General features: G+C 49.9%; 4 protein-coding genes across 4 annotated transcripts; 1 reads left to right on the forward strand and 3 right to left on the reverse strand.

Annotated features, from left to right (window-relative positions):
* Positions 1 to 109: 109 nt before the first annotated feature.
* Positions 110 to 2,160, reverse strand: VTN49DRAFT_7359 (uncharacterized protein; the record flags this gene model as incomplete). The annotated part of the gene is made up of 2 exons (XM_069415619.1): positions 110 to 1,742; positions 1,814 to 2,160. 2 exons carry the CDS (start codon positions 2,158 to 2,160, stop codon positions 110 to 112), a joined length of 1,980 nt encoding a protein of 659 aa, XP_069272438.1.
* Positions 2,161 to 2,792: 632 nt separating this feature from the next.
* VTN49DRAFT_7360 (uncharacterized protein) lies at positions 2,793 to 5,784 on the reverse strand (the record flags this gene model as incomplete). Its single annotated transcript, XM_069415621.1, has 4 exons — positions 2,793 to 3,815; positions 3,877 to 4,786; positions 4,845 to 5,196; positions 5,244 to 5,784. The coding sequence occupies 4 exons, from the start codon at positions 5,782 to 5,784 to the stop codon at positions 2,793 to 2,795; spliced, it is 2,826 nt and encodes a 941-aa protein (XP_069272439.1).
* A 4,605-nt stretch (positions 5,785 to 10,389) lies between these two features.
* Positions 10,390 to 11,688, reverse strand: VTN49DRAFT_7361 (60S ribosomal protein uL4; the record flags this gene model as incomplete). Its single annotated transcript, XM_069415622.1, has 4 exons — positions 10,390 to 11,152; positions 11,210 to 11,360; positions 11,417 to 11,511; positions 11,579 to 11,688. The coding sequence occupies 4 exons, from the start codon at positions 11,686 to 11,688 to the stop codon at positions 10,390 to 10,392; spliced, it is 1,119 nt and encodes a 372-aa protein (XP_069272440.1).
* Positions 11,689 to 12,613: 925 nt separating this feature from the next.
* Positions 12,614 to 16,542, forward strand: VTN49DRAFT_7362 (uncharacterized protein; the record flags this gene model as incomplete). The annotated part of the gene is made up of 4 exons (XM_069415623.1): positions 12,614 to 12,662; positions 12,717 to 13,077; positions 13,131 to 14,665; positions 14,744 to 16,542. 4 exons carry the CDS (start codon positions 12,614 to 12,616, stop codon positions 16,540 to 16,542), a joined length of 3,744 nt encoding a protein of 1,247 aa, XP_069272441.1.
* Between the last annotated feature and the right edge of the window lie 5 nt (positions 16,543 to 16,547).

Genomic DNA, 16,547 nt, shown 5'->3' on the forward strand with positions numbered 1-16,547 from the left:
ATTTTTCGTTGAGACAGTTGACTCTCGGCTGAAATGCTCGTTCCATAAGAAATTATTACTCATCTTGACTCAATGAAGATTTGACTGATTGATTGATTGATCTAACGTTCTATCCAATTTCTAGATTGCCAGTCATCACTTCGTTATCATGTTCATCTGAACCTTCTTCCTTGGGCGGGATCCAACGCCCATCCCGGAGCCATACTCCTGCAGGTCCATAATGTCCAGCAGTCGATCCCCGGAGAAACGCAAAGCGGAAGAAGAGGTCTTGCGGCTGGTCTTTGCCGTCATCACTGTCGCTTTCCCCATCCTCTATAATGGATTCCATGGCCTCCATTGCCTCGACACTATGGTTCGTTAATCCGAGACCCCGACGACCCTTGCGCCGCCAGATGAACGTTTCCCCTCTGTCCTCGTCAAGATACCCACGCCAGCGCTCGACGTCGTTGACAAGAACGCTGATTCCATCGACACCAAGTTCTTCCATTCGCTCGGGTTCCCATAGATTGAATGTGATGTTCCCATTCCCGCGATAGCGGTCATCTAGATCGAGGCGAACGGTGACGGATGAGTTGGTGATATTTGGGTAGGACGCTCCCCACCAACCACCGGGCGTCGTAGGATCTTCCCCCAGCTGCTCGGGCGTCTCAACCAAGGACGCGAATCCCCACCGAGCGACGCCGTTTATGAACAAGCCCAGTAACAGTCCTTGATAGATAAGTGATGGGCGTATTGGAATGGATGTGCCTGGCATCAAAATCATGGCTAAAATATAATGGTGGATTCGCAATCGCAGCACAGGTATAGGCAGGAGAATCAATAGGATGACGCCTATAGTCAGGTATAGCTTGAGATACCGCACCAGTAGGCCAGCTTGGCGAATATACCATGCTTGGCTCAAAACAATGACGACCAATATTATGATAATAATCGCCAGCGCTGCCTTTGCACCCGGCTCATTCTCAAGGTCGTGCGGTGTTAGTCGCTGGATTGGTATCCACGTCGCAAAGGTGTAATTGTTCAACGCCCCGATAAAGGCCGGCGTCAAATATAGGATAGTCTTGCTGAGCTGGTAACTAGGCGCAGACACTCGCTGCAGGAGTGGTCGGCCCGCGTAGAGATATAGCACATAGGCAACAAAGGCCGCAGGAACAAGGCGCGAAAAGAACACCGAGAAAAGATCCGGCAGCGTCTTCAAATTCGGCGGATCTGACACCACTCCTACATGCGAGATCAGAATTCCGAACGTGCTGAAGTAGAATACGGCTGGGGAGGTGGTAAAGAGCGACACCAGCACGATGGCGGTCACTGTTACAGCGAGCAATGGCCATCTTGGATCCTTCGGGCACGAGACTTGCGACGAAAATTGGACAAAGCTGAAGGACTTGGGAAACGTAGAGGGAAACGCGATTGATGTCAGCCCATTTCGTGTGACCGAGGGAAACGACGGAGCAGCTCCTCTCAGTGCCACCACACCGCAGCCACCAGTTACATCGCTAACCACGCCTGCGTGGATCGCGGCTTGACAGAGGTAGCTATCTGCGCGATAAATGCCCGGTTCGGACGAGCCCGGCTCCTGTCCCCCGACAACAAACGGCTGATAATTGAACGTCTGATTGCCGACGGTTCGCTCGTCGAGAACTATCAGCGATTTGCAGTTTGCCGGACAGCGAAAGGCGAAGCCAGCGCTGCTGAACGGACGACAGTCATTGCCATTTAAACCACACTGATTATCCTTAGCCCTGTCACAATACACCGTTAGCAAATATATACCAGCACGCTCAGACAACTTGCCAAATATATCTCGACATACCAATAGCTCGCTGTGCAACTGATCGGCTCTGGGCGGCCATAATCCTCAATGCTCCCGGACGACGCGGACTTGACCAACACCACGAACCAGATGACAAACCACGCCGCATACAACAGAAATAGCCATGCAACCTTATAGGGTCTCCTCGGTGCGACCGTATTGAAAAAGCGAACCGGCAGTTCCTGGAACTTCGGGAAAAGCGGCGTGAAGAGCAAGTCCCGAGGCGGATCCGGACCCCTGATCCACCGTGCCGTCGCGCGGCCAGCTTTTCTCAAGGGCCGAGGAATCCAGTGCCAACGAGGCGATCCCACAGGGGATTCGCGCAGCCAAACGGGAAATGCGCGCATGGTCTCCACCCTTTACTGCTCGTTCGCATCCGGATCCATCAGGTCGCTGGAAACTTGACTCTTGGACTAGGTTCGGGCGCGAGCTGACAACGGCAGGGGTGGAACGGAGGCGGCCGGAGATGTCGTTCCCCGACCGTTATCGAGTCCGAGACCCGAGCCTTGTCAGGTCTGGACTCGAGTAACGCCATGGCTTCAGCCCTACAATACAACCGTTACAACGTCCCTGATGATCATCAGTTCGACTGTCAAGTCTGCAACAGCTAAGGTGGTTCCGAAAAAAACATCAATGTCATTGTTATTGATCGATGATCTCACGAACCCATTGACTCGCCTAATTCTTCAAGGTCTCATGTCTCTAGCTCAGAGACGGGCCCACAGGACAATGGTTTGTGGAATGAATTAGTTATCGATTTTTGAGAATTGAACACTGAAAGTTGTTATTCGAAAAAATGAGAAAAGGAGATGATTTTGACAGTCGTCAAAATAGACAAAGCTGCAGATCTCGGCAGAAACCTGTCAAACTAGGCTACGTAGGTAACAAATGAGCAGCACAACATTTGCCGACATCAATTCACAGAACGAGAGTAAACAGCTCGTAATGCAAAATACAATCATAGTATTCATGACATCTATCATTTCTCAGCAGTCTCTGAGATAGCCACAACACCGTCGGTTCGCCCGCCGAGGTGACGCAATGCGAATGCCGCCAACTGGCCATACAAGGGAAAATCTCTCGCTATATCGCCAATGCCAAACCCTAATCGAGCTGCCTCCGAATATACATAGCTCGCCAGAGATGGACCATCAATGTAGTACATCTTCGGCCGTTGCCGAGACTGTTGAGCATGTTTGATGAAGCCCGACAATGTGTTGATTCGCAGCCGAAGCAGTCGCCCCAGTGGGCGCGCAACACGCCAATACTGACTGATGGAGTCAACAAATTCGAGACCCCCGTTTAGATATGACAAGCAGTTTTCGATCTCATCCACACGACCAAAACCACTCACCACGTCCGCTGCCAACAGAATAGCGCAGCTGAGGAACGGGAGCAGCAAAGTCAGTTGGAGGTTAGGTGTCGCTGATAAAGACCATCTCGCGTCCAGGCGAGATACCAGCGTCCCCAGCTGTAGAATAGCTGTTGCGTGATTACGCGCCTGTGCGACTTGTCTCTCGACAATGTCGTCGGGGACACTGCAGCGACGGACATGTCTGTTCAGCATCATCAACGTCGCATGGTAGAGAATATGGATCGTCACAAAACTGGCTGCTTTCCCAAGGCGGAAAGCACTTTCAAGATTCTCGACGCCCTCCGCGAGATGGTCAGGTAGAGTCTCTAGCCAACCCACACCTTGCTTCACGACGGCTTCGTAGTATCGTTGGTACCAGGTCGTATAAGGGTCAATTGGTGTATGGACTGATTGAAGCAGAGTGGATGATGTTTCGCCCCAGAAAGCGGCCGCTTCTACCACAAAAGCCATCATCCCGAAGGATGATTTGTCAAACTGTGACAATGTGCGGTCTGCCATGTGGCCCTGAAAGATTGGCATCGTCGGCACATGTTGCAGCTCATACGCGTCTTCGGCGCAGGGTAGACGGAGGAAAACGTTATCTGACGGAAGATTGGACGGCGCAATGAAGTAAAGTGTGGAAAATCGCTGGAAGAATCAAGTCAGCATATTCTCTCAGAAGATTGCCTGGAAAACAAGTTTTGCCTACATCCAGGATGAAAACCGCCCAAAATGTACGGCGTCGGCACTCGGCCAGAGTGTGAGGCTGCAGGTTATACTCCGTGTCCGCAGAAGCATTGACAGCTATACCAGATGTCTCTGAGTTGTAACCCAGGCTGCAGACAGCTGTAGCTGCAGCCCTGATGAAGTCCCAAGCGGTGTCCAGGGCACCGATAGCTGAGTACCACAAACTCAAGATGAGTCGGCTCTGCGCCAACTGCAAGGTGAGACGATGCTGACTTTGATCGACGGCGAATCTGGCTATCGCAGAAAAGCGCTCTCCGACATTGTCACGGTCCGGTCGGTCCGAGAACATGGATCCTATCGCGAGCATTGAGTACAGGAGCATCTTGTCGTCCAAGGACTTTGGCCGAGACAACTTTGCCCATCGCCAAAATGGTTCCTTGGGCATTAGGTGGAGGAGTCGGTCATTAACGCACTGCAGGTACAAGTCAAGACAATGGAATGCTGTCTCCGGTTCGGTCTCAAAGGGATCAGTGGCCCAGTGGCGGAAATTAGCGTTATGGGGGTTCATCTCCACGGAGTCTGGTGACACGTCAGAGCGGTCTAAGGACATAGATCCAGCGCTATCGGCGTCTGTCCTTAGAGAATCGACACTCTCACCAGGGAAATGTTCCCCAGAACCTCGCCTTCGACGTTTGCGATTGTGCTGGGAATCTGCAGGTGACTCAATAGATGGTGAAATGGCGTGTTGTCGCTCAAATATTGAGTACTGGGAGTTCCCAACAGTGGCAGAGGAAAGCGAAGGCCGTCTCATGCTGTTCATCGCACCGTGGTCTTGGGGACTGCTGGGAGTCGGCGGAAGTGACGATCGCATATGAGCGGCCTTCTGACGGATGTTTTCATAGCCAGAGTGTCGCGCTTGATGACCGCGTGGGCTATGCATTGTTAGTATTTACCAGAACCCATCATGCCCTATATCAGTGGGTTGCTCACGCGCTCTCAAACCGACACTCTCTCCCAGACTTGCGGCATTGGTCGCACTTGGGAAGGTTCGGCTGACATTTGATCTTCTTCTCCCGACAGGTAACGCAAGCCTGCGCTAGACGCTTTCGAGGTTTCCCAGCCTTGGTGACGCCCCAGCTCGCATTCACCGGCTCGCCGTCGATTGAAGTCGGACAATAGGTGCCGTCTGCGTAGATATAGCAGAGCCCTTTTCCTTCAATGTATTGCTCATCAACCACCTGCGGTAAAATAATGGGTCGCTGTGCACCTGCAAGTGTATTCCCTTCCTTCCACTGGGGCTGGTAAATCGGCGACGGCTCCTTTGATAAGCGCTCATGTTTTACTGAAATTGATGTTAGCAAGAATTTAAAGCCTCTTAGATGTGCCTACCTTCAGGAATTGCCACCGGCCTGACGCCATCACTTGAAATGCCGACGATCTCAGAAAGGGGTGGCAATTTCTGAGTAGAATGGTGTTGTCCTTCTGCGTATGAATTGCCCGACCGAGAAATCACATCGGACGCAGAGACCGTATGACGATGGGTTCTTGAAATTGTTCCTTGATTGCTGTGCCTGACGTCGGGTGTCGAAGCCGGAACGCTCAGCGACGAGCCCCGTTGGTATTGGACAGGAAATTGATTTAATGGTGAAGATAACAGTTCCGCAATCGACGGTAGCTTCTCTTGGCCGCTTGCTGACCTCCCAGGATCAGTTCTTGACGTTTCTCGCCGATGTGACGGTCGCCCAGGCATCTGCTCTTGGAAACTGCTGATGTCTGGCGAAAACGAAGGCGAACGAGTCTGGAGCGGTGGGAGTCTGTAAAGGTCGCTCGACGGAATATCTCGGCCCTGGAGATTTTGGCTCACAGCAGCCAACTCGGTAACAGCAGGGGAACTTCGAAGAGGCAGAACATGGCCGAAAGAACCGGACATGGTAGCCTCGTCAGTCTTCGGGCATAGGCAGCTGACTCTCAGACTTTGCAACTCTCCTTCTGACGCCGTCCACAATCAACAATTTCCAGCACGTTTCATGAGCATGAATATCCAGATGAAAAACGAGTGGGAACGGTCGATATTCGAAAATACACCGCCGGAGTACAATGAGCAACAAGATCGACTTCAGACTACTGTTGTGTATGGCTGTAGAAATTCTATTTTGGTACATCAGCCTTAGAATTCCTTCCAGCCGGCATTAAAGACTAAATCACTGACCATGCAGTACGTTCTGCTTGATCGGCCTACCTTCCCCAAAGTCTGGAAGGCCGATGCATATCAGCTGGCAACCCGGCACGGCATCCAGCCAGACATAACAACAATGTGCCACCGGTGAGAAAAAGTGCGGGTGAAATCGATATCCAAACAAGTCGATCCCTCGCTGCTTTACAGAACAGACCGCACTGGTTATGTTGGAGCGGAATGACCCCGGATAGACATCAATTGCCTGATTCGGTTGACGCTAATGGACGAACGAGTGGCCTGGTTCAGTTCATTTTCACGGGCAAAAGGATTGCGGGGGGTAGAATTTGAAATAGAAAGAATCGTTCAATGAACAAGCGACATGTTAGCGCCGGGTCGAATGGCAATGGATTCAGTTACAGTTGCCGGGATCGGTTTGGGATCCGGGAAGCTGCAGGATGTCGGGATATAATGAATTCCACCGATTGTCGGCACGCAGATCGCAAGTCGACAGGAACTTTTACAGAGTGTTCTCGACCAAAAAGAAGGTTGAGGAAGATCAGCAGGGTAGAATCTTGACTTGGCCCCACGTCTGAATCAGAGGCATGGTGTTGGAGCAAAGATCTTTTCATTTCCTTCCGCTGAGTTTAACGCGGGTACATTTAGGCTTCAACTCACACATCTCCCAACGGAGTTTAGCACAGTGCCGTTTAGTATAAAGGAGGGTCGGAGCCTCGGAGGACCCTACACGCCAGGGTCCCGCTAGTCTAGGTTAGATAGTATTGAATGAGACTTTGATAGCCGCCCCAGCGGCCCATTCAGACGCACTTTTGCCGATTGATTTTTGTGGAGGCGCTTGGGGAAGTTGAAACTAGAACAATAACTTAGCCAGCCGTCGGAGGCCGTTGGTTGCAAAATTGCATTGTCGAGACAGTTCGAGACTGCATGTTAACATTCAATATGCCATGATTCGTACGGTGTTCGTCAACTGTGGCTTGTCATATTTTGCCATGAAGAAACGTGGTGCTGTACGGAGTACGGAGTACTCCGTAAGCTATTAGGCTATGTCGGAAGTAGGGCTGCGAACCTGCAAGGTCCAAATCCAGATTGCAAACCTACGACTTGCCAAAACTAATCGCCCTTTTCGGAAATTTTAAAGTCGTTGCAGCGATTCGCCAAGGAGTGCTAGTACATTTGTCGTTAGCGAAACCTTAATAAATTACAAGGGAAGGTCACATTCGCATCCTGGTTGGCAGACGGACACTGGACCTGTTAACTTAGCATGGGTGCTCCGTAATAGGCGGCATCGCGTTGAAACGAGGTAAGGTTATGCGAGTTTTGCGCTTGACATGAGCTGGTGAGCCAAGTTTTAGGGTTAACTAAAGAGATGGGTACGAAGTTCAAGACCCAGAAGTCACAGCAGTTCTTGCTGGTTTACTCAGTGCATCTCGAGTTATCACTCAATCTTCAGTTCTCCATTTCAGAACCGGGAATCCTTCGATCAGGAGATACAGCAATTATAATTCCAGATTGCGGAGTAATGGAGATCCAGCTGGACCAACTCCTTTGCGGGCTTTACCTTACTAGTCTCAAGCTCCAACATTTGGAAGTGCTAGTTTATCTCTCTGCCGCAAGCCCGTAACTTATGCTCCAAGCCCACAGCACGGGCCAGAAAGGCCAGCCCCAGGCGCAGGGCCCAGGGAGATCTTCAAGTAACGAGACAACCTGACGACCCAGTGGCCCACCATGGTTGCTCTTGTTTCGCATCTGCCGGCAAGTACCATGGCGGCTTGATAATAATAGCCGGTTGCCCAATGAAATGACACCTGGTGTTCAATCTACAAAGTAAGTGCCCGTGCTTCGTGCGAATCCTATCATGACATCAGGCATATCGAGAAAAGCCGGCCCTCCGGCACATTACCGTGCCTTGCCAAAACACCCGCCGGGGCCGCCGCCATTCCGCGAATATCATGTATGAGGCGCATACCCAGGAAATACTCACAAGTATTCCGTATATAACCTAGAAAAGAAATAGTAGTAGATCAAGTTACTCCGTACTCTAGGTAAGTTCTTTTACGGGCGCTCTCGGCCTGAGTACGAGTGCCTACTCCATACATAGAAAATACGACAATCGCTATCCGAGTGAAACTCAACTTTCAACTACAGAGGACTTAATACAACAGGCGTGCGGGAACAGCAACTATTGCTAAGCCGTTTACAGAGGATTGGTTGTCGGTAGGAGATCGTACTCGTAGAAAATGACAGATAGAAACCGGCAATTCTGTATGTGGCTGTGAAGGCTGGGATTGTGTGCCAATAAAACCACTCATGCAATGTTGGTAGTTTTCGGTCACGACATGCGTGCTCATCGCTCAAAGACCTGAGCGTAGAGCCACAACGTTTTCTTTTGGGGAGACTTTGAGAGGGGCTCACAGTACTTAGGCTGTACTTCGCAGGCGATGAAAGCGTATGCTTGGAACCAAAGAAGCCCGCGGCCGGGTCTCGGTTGCCTTCAAGGTGTATGGTTGCAAATTGATTGCTGTGATATTAGCTGTCCTACGAGCACATACCCAATTAGTAGTCCGTTGAAAACCCGAGGTCTAGGAGGTGAACTGTATCGGAGTACCGGTACATGTACACTTCCTCCGCATGTACCGGCGAGGTACCGTGCTGGCGAAAGATGTAGCGGGAAATTAAAAGAAGGATCTCGTAGAACTGCCAAGAATCTGGATCGGCTTCCATCCGAGGCATGCTGTCGTATGTCCTTCACGAAGCGCGGACAACTCTAACGACGAAAAATAATACGGTCTGGTCTCGAATAATTGTCTTGGCTCAATAATGAAGCTTACTATAGCCTACCAAACTCCCAGTGCTCCTACTTTCATCAACAGTGCAGAACACGAGCAAAGCTATCATCGAAATGTCATTCATGTGCATTCATGTTGGATTAGTTAATTAGTGTGGGTTCATGTTGCTCTTCGGTTAAGCCGTAAAAGCCCTTGCTATTGCAACTTGCGATTGCGACAGCTGCCGACCTTCGGTACTCGTGGAGTAGCACATGTGAACTTCCTGCTCTTTCCCAAGTCGCTTTTAGAGTACAAGCTAACTCAGTGAGGATCAGAGGAGACAATACTTGATGCGAAGCGACACTTGCTGTGCAAGGTCGCGTCCACCGACCGGGACAACTAACTGGTTTCAGTGATAGCTTTGACCCATGGAGCTCATAATGGGCGAAGTGAATAGGGCTGTTGGCGACTGTAGCACACAACGATCGACGACTGAGAAAAAAAAATATTGTTGCAAGTTGCAACAGAAAGTGACAGTGCGCTTGTTTCAGCCGATCCAAGAGATCCAGAGTAACACATCAACTGGGGAATCAGTTGCATTCAGAAAATTTTCAAGTCGGCAAGGATCGCACACATAAGCCAAGGATAAAATGCAAATGGACCCTGCCCAGACGAATATGCCTGCAGGGCTGCGACCCTTGTCTATTGTCCACTGTGGCCATTGGCAAGGATGCGAAAATCTGCAAGACTGCATGAAACACGTCAAAGCGGTTGGATCGAAGTGCGCCGTTAGGTTGATTGAGTTGAGATGCCGTACAACTAGTAGCGACCAAGCACTCGAACTGGACGCTTGACTCGTGAATAACCTTCGAGGCGACAGCTCTGATTCGACTCCTACGCCGATGGATGGTCAAGGTGGCCCAGGCGCACGCACAAACGGCTTTGAATCCTTCCTCTGCCAGAAACAAATACGAGGCTGTGCTTACCAAGCCACAAAAATTGTCTACTGAATTAACGGCCGGGCGCACTGTACATATCGGTCTCCATTTACAGCTACAGTATCCATTAATATTATTACGATCCGTTGAGGCAATTGAGAAGATGAAACAAGCGGCTTTTGCCCATATAGTACTACTATAATTCAATGACTTTGGAAAGACGTACATGTGTACCGAGTGCCTCGCGTCAAGGTACAATAATGTTAAGAATATAGATTCTCCGTATTGTTGATCTCAGTAAGATCATAGAGATCAAGATACCTGCCGCGCTTGGAGCAGCAGTCCCTTACTGCAGAACATCCATGGATCATCGAACAACTTCTTCCTTCGGAAGACCACCAATAGCTCCTGATAGCGGCAACCAAACTGTAGTCTAGGTTGAAAATGAGCGTTTGGATTAACAACGGTTGGCACTTATGCCAATCCACGTCGTTCATGCATCAGTTTGTATTTTGGTGTCCAAACTACATTGCAAGTATTACAGGAAAACCAATTGAGCTCATTACACACGCATTTCACGTGGAGTAACATTCATGCTAAACTAATCGTTTTGAAATAGAACCACAAATGAAGGTTTTTCAAGGCTCAGCCAGGATCTGACGGAACTGCTCACCAACTCCCGCAGGCTTCCCCTGCTCAACCGGCTTCTGGCCCAGCTTCTCCTTGGAGAAAGCCGCAGCGTACGGGTTGAGGCGCAGCATGATCTGCTTGTTGCGCAGAGGATTCTTCTTCTGCACATTGGTCCGCTTGGTACGAGCCTCACCCTTAGGTTCTCGGAGTACCGACTGGACTTCAGAAGAGTTGATGATACGTGTGATATCAGCATTGGACAGGATGTTCGAAGGAAGGAGGTAGTCCTTCTTCAAGGCGGACGGCGTCGTAGTGGTGCCGTACAGTTGATCCAGGGCAGCGAAAGCAGAGGAGGTCCAGATGATGAACCGACCGAGGTGACCGCCAGGGGCGAGCTGAAGCAGATTGAGCGCGAACACCGACGAAGTTTCAACGCCCGGAATGTTGCGGAAGGCACGGACAAGCTCCTTGCCATCGGTCTCGGGGTTGTACACGACGAGAGGACCACGGCGCTGGCGGAAGCGACGACCCCTCATCTTGCCCTTACCGGCGCGCATCTTGCGAGACTTCTGCACTTTGACGAGTTCGGGACCAGCGCCCAGAGCCTTGAGCAGAGCAATAGCAGCCTTGGTCTTGGTAAGAGCACCGCCCTCGAAGGTCTTCGAGTCAACGACAAGAGGGACCTCCGGAACATTGCCAATGCGGTGGCCGCGGGCGAACAGAAGAGAAGGAACGGCAGACGCAGCCAAAGCGGAAGCGGTAGCAAAGCGCCTGTACGCTGTCAACACGGCACTCCTTTTGATGGGACATTCTACGCCGGGTCCCTACTTCTGATTGAGATTGATCTTCTGGTGCCATTTCCTCCACACCTTGGTCGGGGCGAACATACGACCGGCTCGGCATTGGTTACCGAAGGCGGCCTGACCGGCGCGGTGAGTGCCACCACCGGACACGCGAGGAATACGGGCGACGGCGCGACCTTGAATTTACATCAGATTGTGATTCGACGCATTTTCCAAGTCCTTGCGAACATACCGGTACCCCAGGATTCGGCCGAAGTCTGCTCACCGGCCTTCTCGCTCACGGCATAGGGCTGGCGCTTGTTCTTCGCAATTCCGGTGTGAACCTTCCTGTATATCGATCAGAACCATTCTTGAAGACAGATTGTCGCTTCCCTGTTGACACGGGATTGCTTACTGGACAATATCCGGACGAATTGGCGAAGAGAAAACGGCAGGCAGAGGGTAGGTGTTGCCGCTCGGCTTGCCCTCAGCCGTGGCAATGGTGACGGTCGGTCGGGTCGCCATTGTTGTCGACTCAACAATGATTGTCGAGATTGTCGTCGGAGAGGTTGGAGATTGCACTTAACGGATGTGGATTTTCTCGCTTAGTCTGCATCCACTCAAGTTGAAGGAAACCCTAAACCCTACTTACCGTTTCGGGTAGCTCGTGATTTGTCAGCAACTCACTAGTGCCAGACTGCCAATCACATGTGAGCAGTTCTATCCAATCAAGGCTAGCCCAAAACTGTTCAAATGAAGACCGTCAACTGTCCCAATTTCTTGAACACCTTTGGAATAACCAGGTACAATTCCATGTAAGCATTTGCAGTTATTCTTTTCTTAGAAACATGATTGTACAAGGTACTACACACTACCACTCTGCACAAGTCCCAACGTACAAGGGTCGTCTTTCCTTTTCTCGTCGACTGCATATTGGGGTCACTGTCGCGTTTCTGAATGCCCAAAGTCATTGGTTGTTTTGGCGGGTTAAGCGCCCGCAAGCTTGAACCCTGGCTCCGACAGGCCTAGAGCATTAACAGCGCCGCATCACAGTAGCATGAAGTTACCCTGAACTTCCAACAAGGTTGAAGGATGAGACCTGAATTGACAAGCATGTCAGTCGAGAAGATCATTAGCGGACCAATTCGATTATTGCTTTACGCGCTCTGCGGAGTTGACGGGTGGTTGTAACTGGTACTAGACTAGTACATTTATCAGGCCATCGCAACTTGACGGTGGATTTTACTACTTCCATATGATAGATTTAACGGTGTTCCTCCTCAGGGCAAATGGAAGTAGAATGAAACTGCATCATGCTTGCTCACTGCTTTTTTGCTTTGAGGAAGACACATACTGGCGCTACTACCGAGCGTACCTAGAAACATTCGTTCTCCTATGATTCTGATCAGTGACGCCTGAGGTGTCAGGAAGTTGCATATGATATGCAGCAATGGGAACATCGTCATTTTCTTCTGTCGTCTCCGAAAAGCAGCCACAGCGTAAGTTTTGTTCTTATCTGGTTGGACCATTCAGGATAGCTGATATCCGTATAGGGCCAAAATGGCGGCCAATATCACTGAGCGCAAGAGTCCTCATCCCACTGATTAGCTACACGATTCTCCTGATGGTGGCTTTAGGCGTCTTACAGCGGAAAAGCGACCGGGACGGCGGGATTCTGTTTGCAGATAGCGTCGAGGATATGCCGTTCAGCTACATATTCATCCAGAACTATCTTCCTACAATTACGGCGGTTCTCTACAATACAATCTGTGTCTGGATCGACCTCGATGTCAAGCGGCTGGAACCATGGTATAATCTCTCCCAGAAAACTGGCGCTAGTGGCGAGAACTCCGTCTTGCTCGATTATCCTGCCGAATTCCTTCCTCTTGTGCCTCTAAAGTCGGTTAAAAACAGGTAAGCTTCCTAACTTTCCTCGCCGCTGATGTTCCTAATCAATCATACAACAGGCAATGGACGGTCCTCAGCTCTTCGCTCATTGTCCTGCTGGCTTCTTGGGTTGTTACTCCACTCCAAAGTGGCATATTCGCTCTGCGGACAATCCAGAAAAGAGAGGTTGTACCAATGGATCCTCCCAAAAGTCTCATTCCTTTCGAGGATCAAGCCAATAAGCTGTCCATGGAATTCATGAACCTTGGATATAATGTTGGCTGGTTAAATATGAGCATGCCGCCTTTCACGACAAGGTCATATGCACTCGCCCCATTCGAACCAAGATATGAACACGGTTCCCTTGGGCGTGATCGAAAATGGACTGGAAATACAGTTTTGTATGAAGCTGATCTGTCCTGCGAATTACCAAAAGCCGTATACGAGGAATACACAGTTGAGACGCCAATGACTTTTGATGATGGCAGAGGCTGTATCGCCAAGCGTGTCATGCGAGATCGCCGAGACGATCCCGGTCATGTTGGCTACTATATCGGTTACTGGGGTGATGGCGGCAATGTTCGCTCGATCGAACCATTCTGGTCGCTTAACGCTTCGTGTGATGAGAATTCACTGCATGAAGCTTTGGCTTATTGGAGATGTCCAAATATGACCATTGCAGCCCTGTTTTGCTGGTCAAAATACTATGCACAGGATGTTGAAGCGATTATAAGCGACGAAAACAAGTCTGTCATCGGCGTTAGGGCTATTGGCGAGAAAAAACTGTTACCCGACAATGTTTTTGACTCAACTCGCTTTGAACAGATCATTACTACACAAAGCATGCCAGATTATTCCTTTTCAGAGTCACCGCAGACACCTCTTATTGGGAAATTTGACATATCCGGCCTGACGACCATCAATCCCACAAGTAAACTTTCGCAGTTCAGCGTTGTGTCACCAGAACAGTCGCTCGTTCCCTCGATGCTCGGCATCTTCAATGCTTCCGTGGAAGAGCTGTGCTTTCCGGATCGCCTGGCTGACGCCTATCGGAAGACATACAAAGTACTCTTCGCTCTGGCGGTCCAGTCGGTTCTGAGTGAGTCAAACGCCAATGCTTCGGATACCACTGTCATCCTAGAATTTTCTGTCGGCGCGGTTACGATGGTCGGCATATTCACTTACCTTGTTATTGGCTTTCTTGCTGTCATCACTGTGCTATTCGTCTGTCTTCTGTGCGCATACAGGGGCCGTGTTCTCAATCTTCCTTACAGTCCGAATTCCATAGGATCGATTCTAGGGATTGCGCAGCACCAAATGAATGGACACTCCGTTTTTCGAGATCTAAGCTCAGCCAACGATGTCGAGTTACGACGGAAGCTGCAAGATGTGTGGTTTCATCTTGAAGACAGTGACCGGGGTATTAAACTGAGATCCGAATACGTGAAAGAGAATGACCGAGAGCCTTATATCGAACATGTTTGGTTCGTTGGGGACAATTCAAAAAAATGGCCATGGCCACTCTACAAGACTGTGGGAATGGTCTTCCTCGCCCTCTTAACAGCGATTCTCCTTACGGTTTTCGCATTAAGATACTTGATTTGGCGTCTGAATGGTGAGTAACGAACTTTGAATGTTAACTGATACCTACCTAGAGACTAACCATGAGATTACGTATTGTGTCACGAGTTAGGACTTCCGCTATTTTCCAACGACGATTTCCTTCTGCAACTCATTTTGAACTACTTCCCGACCGTCATTGCAACCATCATTGAGCCATTTTGGACTGTTTTGAACCGATTGATGTGCGCCATTCAGCCTTTTATCTCTCTGAAGTCGCGGGAAACATTAGCAACACGTTCTATATTGTTGGAATATACATCTGTACCTCCACAGCTGGCAGTTTGGAGGGCGCTTCGCTCACATCACTGGCTTTTAGCCGCGGTTTGTGTCATAGCAATTGCAGCAAATGTCCTGACTATTGGTATGAGTGGCTTGTTCGACATCAGGGAGACTACCGTCAATCATTCAATAAACGCGAATCAGTTGATGCAGCCATCACGCGGACCGAATGCAAGCGCCATATCCTTCAAAGATCGCGATTATGGGAACCCAATGCAACAAATGTTGGCAAACTTATCTAACAATGTTCCTATGCTTCCGTGGGTTACACCGGAATACTTCTTCTTTCCAGTGTCGTTGCCTGTTGAATCGCGTGCTCCAATGTATCAGGTGTCAACAACCGGACTAGGCTCAGACTTGGAATGCAGCGAAGTCATGGATTTTTCTGTGAGCGGAGCAAACATGACATATACTTTCTATCTGAGCCATGATGCGATGCAGGCCAACTTCACATTCAGAGAAAAATTTTCAAATGGAACGCAAATACGTTGCTACTATCCGGGAGCATTTATCCCAGACGATGCCAAAGCTGACGACGAGCCACCTCCGGAGGAAACGCAGGTTTACCTACGAGGGAATCCCGAGGGCCGACAAGGATTGGAATTTCTCGTGATACCATATCCGAGTTTCAATACCAAAACGCCTGACGAGATATTCTTCTGCGGCCGAATGATCGTTGCCGGTTGGGTACGAGCTAACATAACGTTGGGGGAGGGATTTTCGGAAACATTGTATGGCCCAACACGGAACATCAGCGAAGCAACACTCGACTCGATGTTCATGAAATGTAGGCCACGATTCATGATCGGGAACTTCAGCGTGGTAACAGATCGAGATGGACGTGTTCTTGATTATACACAAGTTGGGGACCTGAGCGAAGACATTGAATGGGGTCTTGCCGATGAAATTTGGCGGAGGACCTTCGCCCTTGTCGAACCTCCTGCCTGGCTTCGATGGCATAACGACACTTATGCAGGGGACTGGTTCAATAAATTCATCAAAGTTATCGCCGGAAATGCAGATATCATTGATCCGCTCAAACCGAAGCCTGACTTTACAACGGCCGCAACGCTGACGAGTACGGTATACCGACAACTATTTGCGATCACCGCACGAAACAATCCGGACTTCTTCGCAAAAGCCCCGTCCGGGACAACCACAGCTGCTATCGAGATCTTCAACGAACAACGAGTGTTCATGAACGATTCCATGTTTTTCATTGTGGTTGTCGTCCTGGCAGCTAATATAGCCGTGGCGTCTTTCTTGTACGTCGGCTTACCCAAACCATTCCTCCATCATATGCCTACATCGATTGCTGGACTCCTTTCCTACTGTTGCGGCAGCCACTTAGCGGAGGATCTGAGTTTTGGATCGCATGCCGCTTCTAGCAAAGCGGAATTGTACGCGAACCTGGCTCGCCAGAACTATAAGTATAGGCTAAGCAATTACATCGGGACGGATGACAGTGTCCATTTCGGTATTGATCGCCAACCATATCTTCTTCCCGAACGGCAACCTAAGCCTAGAAGATGGGCAAGATTGAGAAGGAAACTACTCTCTACTCGACCGTCTGGTCACGACGTCATCTAATCGTG

Source organism: Thermomyces lanuginosus (genome assembly GCF_041956635.1).
Source record: "Thermomyces lanuginosus strain ATCC 200065 unplaced genomic scaffold VTN49scaffold_6, whole genome shotgun sequence".
NCBI lineage: Eukaryota > Fungi > Ascomycota > Eurotiomycetes > Eurotiales > Trichocomaceae > Thermomyces > Thermomyces lanuginosus.